The following is a 19,553-nucleotide window of genomic DNA, read 5'->3' on the forward strand; positions in this document are numbered from 1 at the left end:
ACAATCAACTTAAGGTGAAGTGTCATTTTTGCCCATTTTTTTGCCCATCTGATTATCAAAAAATAAATACATTAAAACATTGTTAATACCTAGTATGGTTGTTAGTATACAGAAACAAGAACCTTAATACCTTGTTGGTAAAGTGTAAAACTTTTCTGGAGAGCACTTTTATGATGTATATTCTAAAGTATTTCTTGATTAGATTGTATACCCCTGACTAAGCAATTCTAATATGTAAGAATAAATTGTAACATAGAATATAACAATTTGAAAATGATCAAACATGTGGGCAAGGATGTATATACAAGGATATTCAATGTACATTATCTATGACATTGAGAACTTTCAATGTCACTAGAGAAATTTCTCACTATAGAATGCATTCAGTGAGGATCTAATAAAATTATGCATCCATTTAAAATAATGATATATATATTTATCAACATGAAAATGTTCATGATATATTCAGAGGAGGTTACTTAAGAGTATGGATAATAATAATAGTACCATTTTTGTAAATGGATGGAGACATCCATATAGCTATATCCACACTATAGATAGATACAGATATAGGTATAAATATATCCACATTAATATCTAACAGTAAACACTTTTTAATAATAGAATTGTGAATTTTTTTCTTCATAATTTCTGAATTATCTAAATTCCTAAGTTTGCTAGAGTTCTTTTCTCTATCTGTGGTGAATAACCAGTTCTGTTTGTATTTTTGTCTCAATCTGTTGTAGACCAATACTTTATTAAATACAGTAAAAATGAATTACTAGGAAAAATTAAGTAAAAATAAGACATATTAGGGTTATGAAGTATGAAATGTCTGATTTCCTTAAGTACTAAGTTTGACAGTTGATATCAACTGTCATTTGACATTCACTCTGACACTTCTTGTTTTATTTTTATTGTTAAGATACTTCCTCAGTGTTTCAAATGCACAGTTTGGTTTGTGATTATCCTTCAAATATTTTTTAGAGCAATTTTTGTGAAACCATGGATAAGTAAAAAATCTGTGTTATTTTTGAATATCAGTTCTGTCATGGAACCAATACAGCACAGACAGGTCAAAATATCAACAAAGCGTTGGGGAAAGATGTGGCTAATGAACACAGAGTACATAGATGGGTTCAGAAGTTCCATTCTGGTGATTTAAATCTTGACAATGAGCCACATGGGTGACCTGAAACCAAGGTGGATCATGATGAGCAGAAAGCTATAGTGGAAGAGAATTCAACTCAACCTACATGTGAATTAGCAGCCATATTTGACATTACTATTGCAACAATATTGGATCATTTGAAATAAATAGGCAAGGTAAAGAAGCTGGATAGATGGGTTCTTCATGTATTAAACAAGTGTCAGAAGAGAAATCATCTTGAATCTTGCCTTTCTTCACTGTCACTACATAAAGGTGAAACATTTCTACCCCATATTATGTGTGATGAAAAATGGTTTCTTTTTAACAATCGCAAGCATTTGGCACAATGGTTGGATAAAGATGAAGTGCCAAAACATTGTCCAAAACAATTTTCATCAAAAAAAAAAAAAAAAGCTAATGGTGTCTGTTTGGTGGTCCAGTGCTGGTACTGGTATTATCCACTATAGCTTCATGAAACCTAGTCAATCAATTACAGTGTATACCTACTGTGACCAATAGGATGAAATGATGAGGATGCTTGTGATGAAGCAGCTGACATTGGTCAAGAGAGACAGGCCAATCCTCTTGCAAGACAATGCTCAACCACATGTCACACAATGCTGCTCAAACTGCAGAAGCTGGACTTGGAAACTCTCTGACATCCACCATATTCACTAGACCTTGCACCAACTGACTACCACTTCTTTCATACTTTGGACCACTTCTTGCAAGGAAAAATATTCAATTCTCAATAAGCTATTGAAAACTCCTTTTGCAATTTCATCACCACTCACTCTCCAGGCTTCTTCTTGTTTATGCCAGGCTGCTGGCATAAACAAGCTACCATTAAGATGGCAAAACTGTGTCAATAGTTTAGGCACACATTTTGTTTGAGATATAATAAACTCCACTTTTAATTCTAAATCAGACATTTCATATTTAACGACCTAAATTAAAAATAGAAAACCTAAATTTTTTATCATTATCATAGATATAATATTTCTTCATTGAATTGCCATAAAACTTTATAAATGCTTACTCTGTGTTTCTGTATTTATCTCATCATGGATTAGTAATTCATGGAATGGCACTGTGTAGCAGTGATACAGTGATTACAGATTCTAGAGCCAGAAGTTTGGGGAAAATCCTAATACTAACTCTGTGGCCTAAGCAGGTTACTTAAGTTCTCAGCACTTCAGTTTTCTCATCTGTAAAATGGGCATGAAAATAGTACGTCCATCATTTCTCACTTTTATGGCAAAAAAAAAAAAAGAAAAAAAAAAAAAGAAAATAGTACGTCCTATCTACAGTGATTATTAAATGAAGTAATAGATGTTCATTACTTCATAGTTATAAACATAGCTCTAGTTAAATATTTGCATTTATTATCACTAGTATTGCTTTTATAAAAAGAAATATTGCATAAATAATGAAAATAAATTCAATGATGCAGCCAACAATCTTGAAACACTCTCCAAAAATGCAGAGGTGAAAAAAATCAGAAAGCATAATAAGATATAAATAATAGAGGTAAAAGATGCAACATAAGAATTATTTTCTTAATAAAGAAGGCAGTGAAGTTAGATTGGGATCAATCAGAGATATAACTAAAGAAAACTTATCTAAGTTGGAAAAAATATAGATGAATATGCAAACAAAGATGTTACCTCTTTGCAGGCAAAATAAATTAAAACAGAACATATTTTGACTCATGGTACAATAATTTTGAGTTATAAGAAGAAGAAAATACTACACACTTGGGTATAAAGAAAAAATCAACATAAGTTATTTTAAATTATGTTTGATTTTATCAAAAAATATTATTATTTTCTCTGCATGCTAAATACCAGAATGTAAATGGAGAACTATGTATTTACAGAAAAAATGGTTATGTCTTAGGAATTACATACTCAACCACATTACTTGTATGTCAGCAAAAATATATTCTCAGCTATTCAAGAGCTCAGAAAAGCTACCAACTATATAGACCTTTTTTGAAACCTTTACTTGGATGTGCTAACAAACTAAAGATCATTAAGAAAAAAAAATAAAAACAAAATGATTAAGTCATTATAAAAAAGGACTTGCCAGTTTTCCTTCATGGATATCACTAAGTACAATGTTCATCTCATGGCAAATGTCCTAAAACAACAGACCACGATAATGAGAATGTATTAATAGAAAGACTGATGTATCCTTTTATAATGGCTTACAATGAGTGAAACTTCCAAGCAAACCTCATTATGAGTTTTTATCCCTTATTGTAGGAATCAGTCTATAATTTGACACAGAAAAACCTTACAGAAAACTCTTTCATTAGATATTTGATTTACTTTCTCATCCCAACCCCAGTTAAACCTGATTACAGCTGTGCTGGGGGGAAAAAAGGAATGGATAAAATGAAAGACACCTAAATCTTAACACGATTATTTTTAAATTAAATTTTACTTTGAGAAAATTGTAGCCTCATATGCAGTTGTAATACAGAGAAACCCCATGTACCATTTATGCAGTTTCTCCCAGTGGCAACATCTTGCAAAACTATAGCAAAGTATCACAACTAGGTTATTAACATTGATGCAATCTACTAATTTTAAGATTTCTCCAGTTTTACTTGCACTGGTATGTGTGTGTGTGTGTGTGTGTGTGTGTGTGTGTGTGTGTGTATTGCTTCTGTGGGATTTATGGCATGTAAATCTGTATATCCATCCACCAAAGTCAAGATACGCTACAGTTCCATCACTACAGGGTTCCTTCCTGTTGGCCTTTAATAACCACAACCCCTATCCAGTCTGTTCCCTCATAATCGCTAATCTATTCTCCATTCCTATAATTTTGTCATATAATGATACTGTATGTAACTTTTGGAATTGACTTTTTTCACCCAGCATGTTTCCCAAAGATTCATGGAAGTCATTTCAAGTATCACTAGTTTGTTCCTTCTTCTTGCTGAGTAGTATTCATGGTATGGATGCAGCACAGTTTGTTTAATCATTCACCCATTGAAGGACATTTAGACCACTTCCAGTTTGGGATTATTATGAATATAGTTGCTATAAACACTCTTATATTGATTTTTTGTATGAATGTAAATCTTCATTTGTCTGAAACACATGCCCAGGAGTGCATTGGCTTGTATAGTAGATACATTTTCTCTCTCTCTCTCTCTCTCTCTCTGTCTCTTTTGTATTTCAATAGATTTAGGGGGTACATGTGTTTTTTATTACATGAATGAATTATATAATGCTGAAGTCAGGGCTTCCAGTGTACTGATCACAGGAATAGTGTATATCGTATCCAATAGATACATTTTTATATTAAATACCCCACCTTCCTCCCAGCTTCCCACCCTCCACCTTTCTTAGTTTTCAATGTCTATTACACCACTTTATGAGCATATATACCCCTCATTTAGCTCCCACTTATAAGTGAGAACATGGTATTTGTTTTTCCATTCCTGAGGTACTTCATTAGTAGCATATTTTTTAAGAAACTGCCATATTGTTTTCTCCAGTGGTTGTACAATTTTATATTCCTATCAGAAATATCTAAGTGATCCATTTTCTCAGCATTCTCAGGTTTTGGTGTTGTCACTATTTTTAATTTTAGTTATTCTGACAGGTGTGCAGTGATATATCACTTTTGTTGTAATTTTCATTTTTCTGATGACTAATGGTAACAAGCATCTTTTTATGAGTTTATTTGCCATCTTTTTATGAGTTTATTTGCCATATCCTCTTCATTGAAACCTCTGTTCATGTCTTTTGTTCACTTTCAAATTGAATTATCTTGGAGTTTATTTTTACTGCTGAGTTTTAATTCCATTATGGTCAGAGAACATGTCTGAATGATTTCAGTTTTTTCAATGTGTTGCAGTTTCTTTTACAGCCCAAGATATGACCTGTAGTAGTAACTTTCTCATGGGCACGTGAGAAAAATTTACATTCTGCTGTTGTTGGGTATAATGTTTTTTTAATATATGTTTTATACACATATAGTACATAATATTTAAACATATATGATATATAGACATAATATATATTTATACAAATATATATACATACATTTTATATATATGTCAATTACATATTGTTGGTTGACTGTGTTGTTCAGATCTATAGCTTTGCTGATTTTCTTTCTAGTATTTCTGTCATCTGCAGAGAGGAGGAATTGAAATTTTCAATTATATTTATAACATTAGTATGTTTTAATTAACATATTTTAGTTTTCCAGTTAAAAACAGTAAAAGGATAGTACATGAAAAAGCAGGATAAAAATTACATATAGTTTATTCTTTTTTATTATACAAAAACACAAAAAGTATAGAAAAATATGCCAAAAATTAATGGCAATTGTATATGGTGATGGAGTTATGGATAACTTTCTCCCTATCTTTAGTTTTTTTATAATTTCCAAAAACAATTTAAAAACTTTAAAAATTACAGATGATGATATATATCCTTACTTGTAGACATTTGATAACTCAAATAATGCCATGCTTTTAAAGATTTATTATTCTCTTTTAAATTGTCAGCGATAGCTCAAAATTATGTGCAAGGAATATAGTAAGCAAATAATCTTCATACAATATTTAATAAGAGAGAACCTATTTAGCAATATCAATCTTGCTAATCATGACCTTCATTAAAGAAAAATGTGTGGTTACAATTTTTAAAAAATGACCCACAATATAATATTTAATATTAGCTATTTCTATTAATGTGCTTTTAAACATTTTTATCTGTTTTTAAAATCCCTTTAAAAATCCCTTGAAATTCCTTTGTGCCCAATTTCTTAATATAAGTTAGATATTTATTTCTTAAAAGAATCTGAGAAACCTAAAAACTGTTTTGTAAGACCAAAGTATAATTATCATATTGTTTCAGAAAATTTATCAACATGTTTTATAAAATATATATTTTCATATTGAAATATAATATGAGCTTATGATTCTAATTTAGCAATGAAATCTCAATTTCTCATCAAAACAATAGCTATATTCATAAGAGTTTTGACTCATTTTTCCTTAAATATTATGCTTTTAATTTGTCCAAACTGCATTCAAAATTATTTTAAGATTCCATTTTGAAATAAAAAATTAACACCAATATTAATTTTTCCTAATTAAAAGTCTTCTCACTGATATACTAGTTCAGGCAGTTTAAAGGTTTTTATTCTTTATCTGCATGCCTTATTTCATCAAAGATTTTAAGTATATAGTTTTAGATAAATATAAATTGCACAAAGTCACCCTTCCTACATTCAAACAAATTCAGATCATATTAAAGTTCTTGATCTTCTGGAAAATTATCTTTTCAGTCTGTACAAATGTCTGCATGGAAATTTTTTAATTCTGTAAAATATGTGAAATGTTTCTCATGTTCCTGATGCCAGAATTTTGTCTACATATACCTATAATTCTACCTTTAACATCAACATATTTTTAACAGTTTTCCTTATTGTAAAGTTTATTTTAAAGATGTGCTACTTTGGAAGAGAATAAATAAAGCAATCTTTGATAAAATCCATACAGTTCTCAATCTTATAATACTGGATTGATAAAGCAAGATTACCAGAAATATACATAAAGCCTACTCAGCATGCTGCTTGTGTTCCAATTTTAATGTGGATTTAAAAATTATCCTTGTCAGAGGAGACAAGATGGCTAACCAGAGACTCCAGATGCCAGATCACCTCAGAAAAAAGGAAAAGATTTGGATGAAAAAGAAAAAAAATAAATGAATAATCATAGATTGGATGACATTCCAAGGGAAAACTGCCAGAACCTACAAGAGATTCCATGAAAAGAAGTTGTGAAGCATAAGAAGGAACTAGATACCAGCAGAGGTCAACCCCTGAGAGGCATTTAGAGTCCAGCAAAAACGGTAGGTGGAGCTGTTTGTTTCTCCTTCCCTCACATCTCTGGCAGTCAGGAGGTTCCTGAATTGCTGGAAAGCCTTTCTATCCTCACAAGCCCAAAACCAGCTGCTACCAGTGAACTGGGAGCTTCTTGAGGACAAAGCACCAGGCTGTCAGCCCCCTGACAGTGGGGGCACTTCCCACCACCGCAGACACAAGCTGGGATGGCAGGCACCGTACTGCTTATCCACCGACTGTGCACCTTTGTCCTCCCCAAGGGGCTTCAGCCCCTCAGTTTTCATATTGCCCATTCCTACACAAACATTTCCCAACTACAGCTAAGACTACAGGAGCCACAGGGGACTGGTGGGTCCCAGGGCATCTACATGACCCTAAAGCCTGGACATTCCAGGCAGGCTGCCTTCCAAAGAGAGGAATATAGACAAGAGTACTAGCTGTCTTCTACTCAGACTCTTTTCCTCCCCTTCCTCTGTCCCACCTGTGGGTGCCAAGAGAATCATTGTTCTCAGGAGCTGCTGCTTCCCCTCTGTTGGTGCATCCACCACAGTGAGGCTTCCACTGAAAGTAGGGCTCAAACATTTTCTCTTGAAGATATACAGAGGACTGAGGGATGCTCAGACTGTGAGCTCCCTGCTCACCAGCCCTCCCTGGTGTTTCTTGCCCACCTGCTCCATCAGAGCAAGGCTCACCCTGAAGCAGAGGAACATAAAACCTGCTTCAGCACCCCATAGGCAACTTGAGATCAGCACATTTCTCCATGGCATGGTCAAGGATTGAGCTTCAGGGACCAGGGATAGGCCCACAGGCCAGATGCTATGCTCCCAGAACTCAATCATGTTGCTTGGGGACATAGAGGGGAGATTTGTGAACTAATCTTGGGAAGTGAGGGAGCCCATGTGTGCATAACTGAGAGGAGAGTGCAGTCTGGGTCCCAGCCACAGAGCACTCATAAAGCTCCTCCCCACCACCACCACCACAGCAAGGCTGTGCTGTCAGCTCAGGGTGGGGTACTGGACAGGAAAGCTCCCAGCCTGCAGCACCATCATGGGGCACCCCAGCTAGTTCGGGGTACTGAGTGCCAGCAGATGCCTGAGAGAGATCACATAACAGGGGATGGGGGAAAAGACTGAAACCTGCTCCACACAGTCAGACTGTGAATCTCAGATGACCCAGCCTTCACAAGCAGACTTTTTGGCTGGTTGGGGCCACTTCAGCCTCTTCAAGGTGGCTTTCCCCAAAAGGAAAAAAGGAAAGAACACCTTTGACCCCTGCCAAAACAACTAGTTTGCCAGCTTTTGAGGAGTCTGAGGGCTGGCTCACCAAACCCATCCCCCATCTAGCCTCACTCCCCCACCTGCCTCTGCTATGGTGGAAAATAAAGACTCATCTGGAAGTTCCAGGGCCCCACCCACAACCTGGGGCATCTTAGGGATTCTTCTGAGGAGTTAGAGCCTGTCAGAGGACCCAAAAATGACACTATAGCTTGTTCCTTCTGGCAAGCAACATCTATTGTCAGGGAGGTCAATTTGCAAGCCCTTTAGAGTATTTACTGAATCAATCATACAGAGTGTGGTTGATTCTTACCCACAAGCACCACCTACTGTCTCAGAGATTAAACTGGGCCTCCCGATATAAATCACACTGCTAAGAAGACCACAGGGCTGGGGAAAGAGAAAGGATTTCAAAGACCTCCTCCATACTCCCTCACCAAAGAGACACAGGTAATCTGCCCATACATGTAGCTCACAGCTGCTACAGGCTACAAGTATCTAGCAAGTGAGAAAACCACCACACTAAGAATCTATAACCAAGGCATCCATCCAGAACTTAGGTCACCATCAAAGCACCCACAAGCAAAGCAAAGGTTCTTATCCAACAAATGCTACAGACACACACTTACTAGTGTTGGGGAAGGGGAGGGAGCGCATCTAAACAAAAGAAAATCCAAAAATAAGAAGTGAAAGCTGCCCAGATGAGAACGAATCAGTGCAAGAAATCCAGAGGTATGAAAAATCAGAGCAAAAGGACACACCAAAAGGGAACAGCAGCTCTCTAGTAATTGTTAACAACAAAAAAGAAAAGATTGAAATAACAAAGAATTTCAAATATGGATTTTAAGGAAATCCAAGAGAAAATGGAAAACCAAATCAAATAAATCAGAAAAACAATTCAGAAAATGAATGAAAAACATACTAAAGAGATCAACATATTTTAAAAAAACAAACAGAATGTCTGGAAATGAAAAACTCATTTAAGGAAATATGAACGCAGTGGAAATAGACTAGACCAGGCAGAAGAAAGACTCTCAGAGGCTGAAGTCAACTCTTTTGAATTAACTCAGTCAGAAATAAAGAACAGAGAATTAAGAGGAATGAACAAAACCTACAAGAAATACGGGATTATGTAAAATGGTCTTAAGAATCATAGGCATCGCTGAGGGTGAAAAAAACACACAAGGGCTGGAAAACCCATTTGGAGTAATAATTGAGGAAACTTCCCTAGTCTTGCTGGAGATTTAGATATCAAGATAAAAGAAGCTTAATGAATACCTGGGAGACTCATTACAAAAAGGCAATCACCAAGACACACAGGCATCAGAACACTTATACACTGTTGGTGGAACTGCAAACTAGTACAACGTCTATGGAAAGTAGCATGGAGATACCTCAAAGAACTGAAAGTAGGCCCACCATTTGATCCAGCAATCCAACTACTGGGTATTTACAGAAAGGAAAAAAGACATTTTATGAAAAAGATGCTTTCACTCGAATGTTTTTAGCAGTACAATTCACAATCACAAAGATGTGGAAACAACCCAAGTGCCCATTGATACATGAGTGGATTAACAAAATGTAGTATATGTATACCATGGAGTATTACTCAGCAATAGAAGAAAAATGGTGAACTAATGCCTTTTGTAATAACCTGAATGAAACTGGACACCATCCTTTTAGGTGAAGCATCGCAAGAATGGAAAAATAAAAGCCACACGAACTCACTACTAAATTGGAATTAATAGATGAATGCTTATGTGCACATATGGTAGTAAAATTCAACAGAAATCAAGCAGGTGGGAAGTGGAGATGGGTGAATTCACACCTAACAGGTACAATGCATACTATATGGGTAATGGACACACTTATAACTTTGACTCAATCTGTACAAAAGCAATTCATGTTAACAAAACATTTGTAATCCTGCAATATTCTGAAATAAAAACAAATTAATAAATAAAAATAATAATAAAATGGAACTTGTTTAAATTAAAAGGCTTCTGCACAGCTAAGGAAATAATCAACAGAGCAAATAGACAACTTACAGAATGGGAGAAAATAATTTGCAAGCTATACATCTGATAAACGGCTAATAAACAGAATCTTCAAAGAACTCAAGCAAATCAGCAGGAAAAAAAACATTGAAAAGTGGGCAAAAGACATGAACAGAAGCTTTTCAAAAGAAGATAGACAAAAGGCCAGTAAACATATGAAAAAATGCTCAATGTCACTAATCATCAGCAAAATGCAAATTAAAACCACAATGAGATATCCCCTTATCCCAGTTCAAATGGCTTTTATTCAAAAGTCCAAAAGCAATAGCTGATGGCATAGATGCAGAGAGAAAAAAACACTTACACACTGTTGATGAGACTGAAAATTAGTACAATCTCTATGGAAAACAAGAGGAAATTCCTCAAAGAACTAAAAGTAGACCTACCATTTGATCCAGCTATCCCATTACCAGGTATTTACCTAAATGGGGAATAAAAAGATATTTTATAAAAAAGACACCTGCACTCAATTATTTATTGCAGCACAATTCACAATTGCAAATGGAATTGATGTGGAATCAACCCAAGTGCAGATCAATTCATGAGTGGATTAAGAAAATACATACTATGTAATACTTGAAGCCATGAAGAAGGATGAATTAAGGCCTTTTGCAACAATTTGGGTGGAGCTGGAGACTATTATCCTAACTGAGTTATCTAAAGGATGGAAAAACAAACATCACATATTCACTATTTAATGGGAACTAACTGATGAGCACACATGAGCACAGAGGGAAAACTCGGTGGAAATCAAATAGTGGGGAGGAGATAGGAGAGGATGGGCGAAAACCTTCCTAATGGATACAATGAACACTATCTGGGTGATAGGCGCACTTACAACCCAGACTCATGCATAACAAAAGTGATCCATGTAACCAAAACATTTGTACCCCCATAATATTTTGAAATATATGTATGTATGTGTGTGTATCACTATCCTTGTCTTTCACAGCTGTGTTATGTGTGTAGTTTCATGAAGTATTCTTATTAATGTGTTAAGATTGATCATTTTTATTCTTTTTCTGGCCTTGAATCTTAAACAAATAGAGACTTTTGCAGATATTAGAAGATCAGGCAGTTATTCTTTGCTCTCTCTCTCTCAGTGTTTATAGACAAAGCCTTTAATATTTGAAATCTGAAGGTCAGCGGCCACCTGCTATGAAGGATCTGAATGTCCTCACAGAAACTATTCCTTGACTATTCTCTGAATGGCCTCTGCATTCATCTCACAAAAGGTGTGCGTAAGAAAGAGGCTCTTCCACATCATCACATTGGAGAGTAACATGGACAAAAAGGAACAAAGAACACACACAATGTGTGGCTTGTTTCTTTTGTGTTTGATTAAGATTTTTATGGGAAGAGAAGTTTGGGGTATTTAATAAAATGCTGATTTCATTTAAAAGATAAAATTTAAATGTTAATAAATAAAACTACATAATTTCCACTAATTTTGTTTCCATTGATATGTGCTTTATAGTCATGCCATACAAAAATCTTTTTTTCCTGGAAAAGTTTCTGTTCAGATATTTGTGGGTCCTGTGAGATCAGATTGGTAGAAGAGGGAAGATATCTCAAGCTACCATGTTCAAACTATAGTGCTTTCTAAAATTATATTTGTTTGTTTACAACCACAGTGACATTTCTGAGATCTGATTCTCAGGATTAATTACTAAATCTGTGTTTAGTATTTGCTCTCTTTTGTTACTAAGGTTATTGAGTGATCTTTATGAAACACTTAAACTTAGCATTGACTGAGGTAGTTTCCAGCATATCTTCCACAAATAGTCTTTGCTTTTTTTTCTCAAAATAATCAAAAGAAGTGTTATATTATTTGTTCTGGGAACCTTTATAAAAACATGAATAAAAGTTAACACTTTTCTGAAGGATGATTTGGAGGCAAAACCCCCGCATTTAATCTTATATGTATAGTTATTATCACAAAATGGATAATAGCTTATAGACATAAATAGCTATTATAATTAATAAGAAAAGATTAACACACCAATGGAAATAGGTAAGGAATAGGAAACAGGAATTTACATAGAGCTAAAAATAGCCAAAATTTATGGAAATTTTAATTCAAATTAAAATATTGAGGCAGCAATTCTACTGGCAAATAGTAGTAGATGCTCAATAAATATTTATTGAATCATGAATAAAGTAATATTTTTCACTCATCCAACTGGCAAAGGGTTTTAAAAATAATGTGACTCTCCAGAATTAACAGGATATCCAAGCAAAAGATAATAACAGCGGGTAACTACCTATGCAAACTACAGATATTGAACATCTATATTCTATATTCTTTTTTAGCTTATAGTTTTGGGATAAAATTAAGAGGGGAGATACATTTTTAGAACAGAATATAGCCACACTCAAATAAACAAATTACACTTTTAAGAAAATAATTGATAATAGTTCATATAAATGACAAGCCAGTCTCAAGAATTGATCTATAACATAAAAATTATTTTAAACTATATCATTCAAACAGGATTTAGAATAAAAGAAATTTTATATTAAGGTATATATAAATTGGTATCAATTCAAAATATTACTCTCTCTGGTGAGACTATTTTTCCTGGCATATGCACATATGGAAGTAGAAGAGAGCGAAGAAGGAACTATCCCGCATTAGGTCACTGACCAACAGGTGGGACTTCTTCTTTTCCATCACCTTCATTCCAAAGAACGGTAAAAAAAAAAAAAAAACTATGAGGAAAAAAAGTGCTGATCTACCCTTGTCATATTATTGACACTTCTTAATGTTTGGGGTTCTCCCCCAAAATTAATTATTTTCTTCCTCTACACTTTATCTCTGATGCCCAGAAACCATTGACTTCCTGGAATTTTTATTAAGAATTCCACATTCTTGCCATGTTTTTCAGATACTGTGGCTTCTGCCAATAAATTCTAATAAATTTTCACTTCTTTTCTTTCAATAACATCCTAGAGAATATGATTCAGACTCAAATTAATCACCCATCCTGTTAATGGCTCCTAGGAGTTTACTTCCGATACCCCTTATTATATTAAATCAAACTTGATAGTGTGCTAGATCATTGCTCAGCTGGGTTTTCATAAAAGCACTGGTATTTAATATGATTTATGCCTGGCTTTCTGTTAATATCTTTGCTTATTGTGTGCTTTATTTTTAAAACAGACATTCTTAGCAATTGGCACTCCTTTAAAATCTATCATATTTTTAAAATATTTTACAGGAAGCATTTTATAGTAAAATGTGTCCCTTATTTTATATTATAGTCACATAATAGTGAACAGAAACAATTTATTTAATTTGCAATCAAAATATTAATATTTTACTTGTAGTTTGGAAAAAGTGTGTGTGTGTGTGTGTGTGTGTGTATGTTTTACTTATTTAAAAGATAAATTATATGACAAGATTATTAGGAAATTAAAAGTATTGTATTTTTTAAAGCTTTGCAGCAAAGGGGCAGCTTTGGGAAAACCCTTTGAAGCATCTGCTGAAGATATAGCAAGCGTGGCAAGTTTCATTGAGACAAAGCTTGTTACCTGCTATCTACGGATGAGAAAACCTGACCTTGCCCTGAATCATGCACACAGGTAAAATGAAATTCTAATAACCACAACTAAGTGCTACTCATGCTAGCAGAGGATACTATCTGAGCTTGTCTGATCACCTTCCATTTCATTTCAATTTAAGAAAGAAGCAAAAAAAAATATTTATTTACTACTTGATTTATGTAGAGTAAAATAATCATGGAGACCACAAAGGGAATCAAAACCTAATGGAAGAAATAGACACATAAGGAACTATTAATAATTCAGGGCAAAATAAAAAGGCAGTCAACTATAGCAGAAAATTGCTTCAGGAAGAAAAGAGGGAGAGAATAAGGTAAGTAAGGAAGGTCGTATTGAAGGGTAAGAAGGATTTCCAAAATGGCAGAAGAGATGGGACATGGTGAACAGGAATTCTGACTGTGAAGATGGCCCAAGACTTGAAAGCGTGTAGCTTATTTGGTGATGGCATGGCTGATTCAAAGGATGTTAGCTTCCTTTGGAAAGCTTTCTGAAGGTGTGATATACTTTTTGCCTATGTCCTTAAAATTTTCCTTTTTATATTTCTATTCTTCTTTAGAAGTCTGTAGCATTATATTACCATGTGACTTCCTAGAATCCCCATTGTTACCCAGGCCTATCTTTCCTTCTATAAAAATGTACCTCTCCTGTGTTTCATTTTCTAAAGGTCTTGCTCCCATGGATAACAATCAGTTTTAATCTGCAGCAAAGATAAAGTGATTATGTTATGCCTTTCAAATAACTCTTTCCTTGAAATTGTGATGACTTTATCCCTCCCTGCCTGACTTAGAGCAATTTACCTAGAACTTCTGGATTATTCATTTTCTGGTCTCACATCCTGTATTTCTTTTAGATATAAATGGTAACACTAATATCAACATGAAAGCATAATTCCTCTTTATTAATAACCACCAGGAAACATTATATTAAGACCCAAATGTAAGTGAGAGATTTGTCAATATGGTAAAGGTTGTTTACAAACTCACATCCACTAGGATGTAAAAGTTCTTTCTACCCAAGATTTTTCACAGCCCCAATAGTGGGCTTAAGCTTGACCTCAAGGACCTACAGACAACTAAATCACTTTGAAATTCACAAGATGACATGCTTGAAAGAAATTCTCCTGCTTAAGTAAACTACAGAAACTAAAAAGAGATTCCCTTTGACACACACACACACACACAAATTCTACTGTCTATATTATCTGGAAACATTTATGCAACCATAGGTTCCAAACCCAATATCAAGATATATGGTCTGTCAAAGAATTTTATTCCATTTCCATCTGAAAGAAATAATATTGGAAAGGCAATGTGTATTTCAGTATGTCAAAATATTGGAATTTCTGAGTTACTAGGGTGACTTGTGAGCACAATGGGAAAAATATTTAAAATTGAGGCTAGCTGAGAAAATGTATAGACATATGTAAACAACAAATTGAGATGTACTGACAGTAATTATATACTACCTTCTCCATGACTTTCACTACACTTAAAGAGGGCCACCATCATGGCCTACATTTCAAAGAAATATTTCCTGGATATTATTAATACAATGGTTTGATGGGCTTTTGAATCATATTCAATAATAAAAGTGTTCCAAATAGTATGGATATGTCAAAATTCAATTCAGTGTTATCAAAAATAAGTAATGGGAATAAAGTATCAAAAATTTCATAAAAATCCAAGTATGAGAATAAGATGCTACAATTCCTAAGGATGCAAGAATCAGGTTCAATAGGATCACTATCTAGAATTAGGAAACTTGTGTTTTAAAATCAAGGGTGTTCTTTCAAGCAAGACCTTGAAAATTACTGAGGGAAATAGATATAATGATGAATAGTAAATGATCTTCCCTATTGTGTTAGAATTAGCTTTGTACATTTTTTTTCTTCTATAAAATAATTTTTGCTTCTGTTTCTAAGTTGAACATTAAGTAGGAAATGCAAATCAATAGAGGTTAAACAGTCAATTCATACAATTAATAATGCACCAAGTGAAATAAATCATTTTGTTGCTCTTGTCATAGCACAGAACTGCAAAAGTCGGTGGATATGATTTTAATATTAAGACATTTTTAAAGATCCTAGATTTGAAAACAGAATCTGAAATATAATCAATAAGTATATTTTGAAAAAATGAATTAATTAATCAGGATATTTAGTCTATAAATAGCCCACAACCATTAGTTACACACTGAATGCAGAATTCTGCTTTTGTATTATTATCACAATGTGAAAGTTTATACTAATCACAGATCAAAATTAAAATATTCCTTTTTTGCATTTATTTGCATTTGCTGAAGCATCTTTAATTTTATGTAAATGTGAAGTCTACTGCATATGTTTAGACTTGTTAACACGAAAATCAGCTTTAAAATCATCATGCAGTTTTGCTCCTGATAAAAATAAATGCATATTGTTTGTCATACAGAAGACTATAAGAACTATAACTTTATGGTTTAAGATCAACAAAGTTACATTTGAAATTAGTCAGCTAAGCATTGACATTTAAACAATAACAAGTGGTACAGTCTCTAAAAACAACTATGTTCAAAGTGGCTTTCCTTTTTTTTATATAACACATCCAAAGTGACAAATATGGACATCGCTTTTTACGTCAACCAAAAGTAATGCTTACACTCACCAATAAAACATTGATTCTTTGTTCACTTCATCACACTAGTGCCAGTTTATCAGTAGGTATTTTGAACACTTTTCTAAAGACTGATTTCTAATTACTGCTATCTTATAAAGAGTAGAAATCATGCTATAATTCTTTTCCTATCATATAATTATATTTTGATGTACATAACTGTAAAGATTTTAATGGTGCATACCACTTTTTAATATAGTTAGCCCTTTAGGATTTTATGCTTATTTTTCTTGCAGAATTTTGTTGCCACAGGTAACAAACAAGATGAGGTCTAAAGTACCAAATATGTGAGACAATATCCTATTTTTGAAATTGTTTTATAATGGTGGCATTTACATTTATTCTTTCATTCAACAAATATTTATTGAATGCCCACCAAGAGCCTGCTTCTGTGCTAGGCAATGAAGGGACAGTTATAAACAAGAAATATGTGATGCCAATATACCAGTAGAGGTAGCAACCAAAGTATAAAAATAAATAATTATTAGTAAATATATGAGATAAATAGAATGTGATAAATGCTGTGAAAGAAATAAATATAATTTTATGTTGCAGAGGCAGCATAGTTTATGGAGTCAGAGCACAGAGTCTAGACACTGACTGCTTAGGTTCAAATTATGACTCCTCCACTCACTAGTTAGGCTGAATTTAATTCTTTATAAAAATTGGCTATAATAACAGTACCTATTTCACAAATGCTATCTCCTACGGTTTTGTGAAAATTGAATATAAGCCCATGGATGTTTTTATTCTAGCCATGACAGAGTTACTGATACTAGACCCGCCTTCCTGCTGTCAACAGCTGGACAAAATATATGAGTCAAGTGCCTTCAGGCATTAGAAAATAGTGACAGCAGGACCACGATCCTTGAGAGGAGGAAAATGCACATAGTGTATTCTCAAATTTTTACTGGGTTTACTTTTCTGCCCTCATTCATGGACATGGAGACCAAGTTGGACTCAGTCTCACTGAACAGAAGAGGCAGCGATTAGAATACCAGGCTGATAAAAAAAAAAAAAAAAGGCTATAACAATAGAGTAGTGACCAAAGAAAAGTCAGCCGTTTGAGAGGATTAGGGGACAGAAGTCTGCATGAGAATTTACTTCAGGTTTTTAGCCAACATCTGAGCCATGCTTGAAAGGAATGAGATTCCACATAACAGAGACTGCATGCAATAGAACGAAGTGTTAAATGGAAATACTAGATACCCTGCAGTGCTGAGAGATGTTGCAGTACCAGGATAAAGAGACCTCATTGAGCACCTCAGGCATTCAGGTGACACCTGAAGAGGGGGATCTTTAAGAGTCAGAACAGTGACCCACTAAAAGAACCAAACCTTAGGATTAAACTCAAAACCAAAATAGGCCTGTCCTAAAAAAAAAGACCAAAACCAAGCTTGATAAAAACAAGAGTATTTGCCATTTGTCTCTCTGAGAGAAAAAATTAAAAACAAAAAACAAAACAAAAAAAAAAAAGAAAAACACAGCCTCATGTTTTCAGGGAAGATGTCATAATTCAGATACTTTACAATACCTCACCCAAAATGTCCAGCATGAAATTAAAAATTACCACACATGCAAAGAAGTAGTAAAATGAGACTGAGAAATAAGCAGTCAATAGAAATAGACCCCAAGATGAGTCAGCTGTTGGAACTGACAGACAAGAATTTTTAAAAAGTTATGAAAATATGTTCAATGAACTGAAAGTAAAAATGGACATAATGAGTAAAGAATGAGAATCCCAACAAACAGAAACTATAGTAAGAACCAAATGGAAATTTACATAGATTAATAAAATATCTGAAATAAAAAAATGTGTTGATTTACTTTAACATCAAATTGTAGAATGCTAAAGAAATTGTTAGTGAACTTGAAGGAAAATCAATAGAAATTGCCTCATATAAAGAACAGAATAAAAAAGATATTTTAAAAAATTAACCAATGCTCCAGTAACCTACTTTCAGAGATAGTAACAAGCAGTCTAACATACATGTAACTGAAGTCTCAGAGAGAGGAAAGAGAAAATGGAACATAGAAAATAATTCTTGGAAATTTCCCAAATTTGGTTAGAAAGAAAGAAAGACCTAGTGAGTCTCAGCTAGAATAAGTATAAAGAAAACCACATCTGGAAACATCATAATTAAGCTTTTGAAAATCCAAGATGAAGAGAAAGTACTAAAGGCAGTCAAAGAGAAAGAACACATTACATAGTGTAACAATGATACATATAACAGGTGGCTTTTATTCAGAAACTATGGATGCCAAAATACAATGAAGCAACAACAGATAGTAAAGTAGGCAATTTGGAAACTTCTATGAACATACAAATTTTGGGGTGTCATTGTCCACATTTTGGAGGTTAATTATGTCCAGAAGTGATATCAGCTTAAAGCATTACAGATACTCATGAGTTTTAGAATGAATTGATTCACAGTAGAAATAATAGGAATTTTATAAATTTCTTCCAGACCTCAAGAAATGAAATATTTCAAAGACAATGCTCTCTTGTTTAGCATAACTACAAGTTTAAAATTTGACTGTTATAATCAACACATCTGTAGCATTAGATGAAATAATTCTCACACTCTTAGATGAATTTAAAACTACAATACTATAGCAAAACAAAAGGGGATATTGTTGGTGTCAGTTTCTTGGTATGAACAAATATATAGGCTATTAAGTGTCAATATTAATATCGCTTGTAATAATAATTGGGAACACAAAAGCAAAGGGTGTGAATCTTACCTGTATGTATACATAACCCTGGATACCTCCCAGTGTCTTGCTTTAGGAAAATGTACGAGTGGCTGTTTTGATAATATTGACATTCATTTCCAAAAGACATTATATTATCTATACTCATTTTCATCAACTCTTAAAGGCTCAAGTTAGAAAATCCCTGTTTCTTCTCTTTCTGTCATTCCTAGATTACTGATTGTTCCTTTCAATTGAATGAAATAAACACAATCTATACATGTTT

General features: G+C 33.7%; 1 protein-coding gene across 2 annotated transcripts in view; it reads left to right on the top strand.

Moving 5' to 3' along the window:
* SPATA16 (spermatogenesis associated 16) overlaps positions 1-19,553 on the top strand; it is a 263,568-nt gene that overhangs the window by 66,999 nt on the left and 177,016 nt on the right. For both annotated transcript variants that reach the window (XM_012736408.3, XM_012736409.3), the window contains exon 3: positions 13,798-13,943. In XM_012736408.3, coding sequence (XP_012591862.1) covers positions 13,798-13,943 — 146 coding nt within the window. The remainder of the gene's footprint in view (positions 1-13,797; positions 13,944-19,553) is intronic.

The sequence above is a fragment of the Microcebus murinus genome, chromosome 1, assembly GCF_040939455.1.
Source record: "Microcebus murinus isolate Inina chromosome 1, M.murinus_Inina_mat1.0, whole genome shotgun sequence".
Taxonomy (NCBI): domain Eukaryota; kingdom Metazoa; phylum Chordata; class Mammalia; order Primates; family Cheirogaleidae; genus Microcebus; species Microcebus murinus.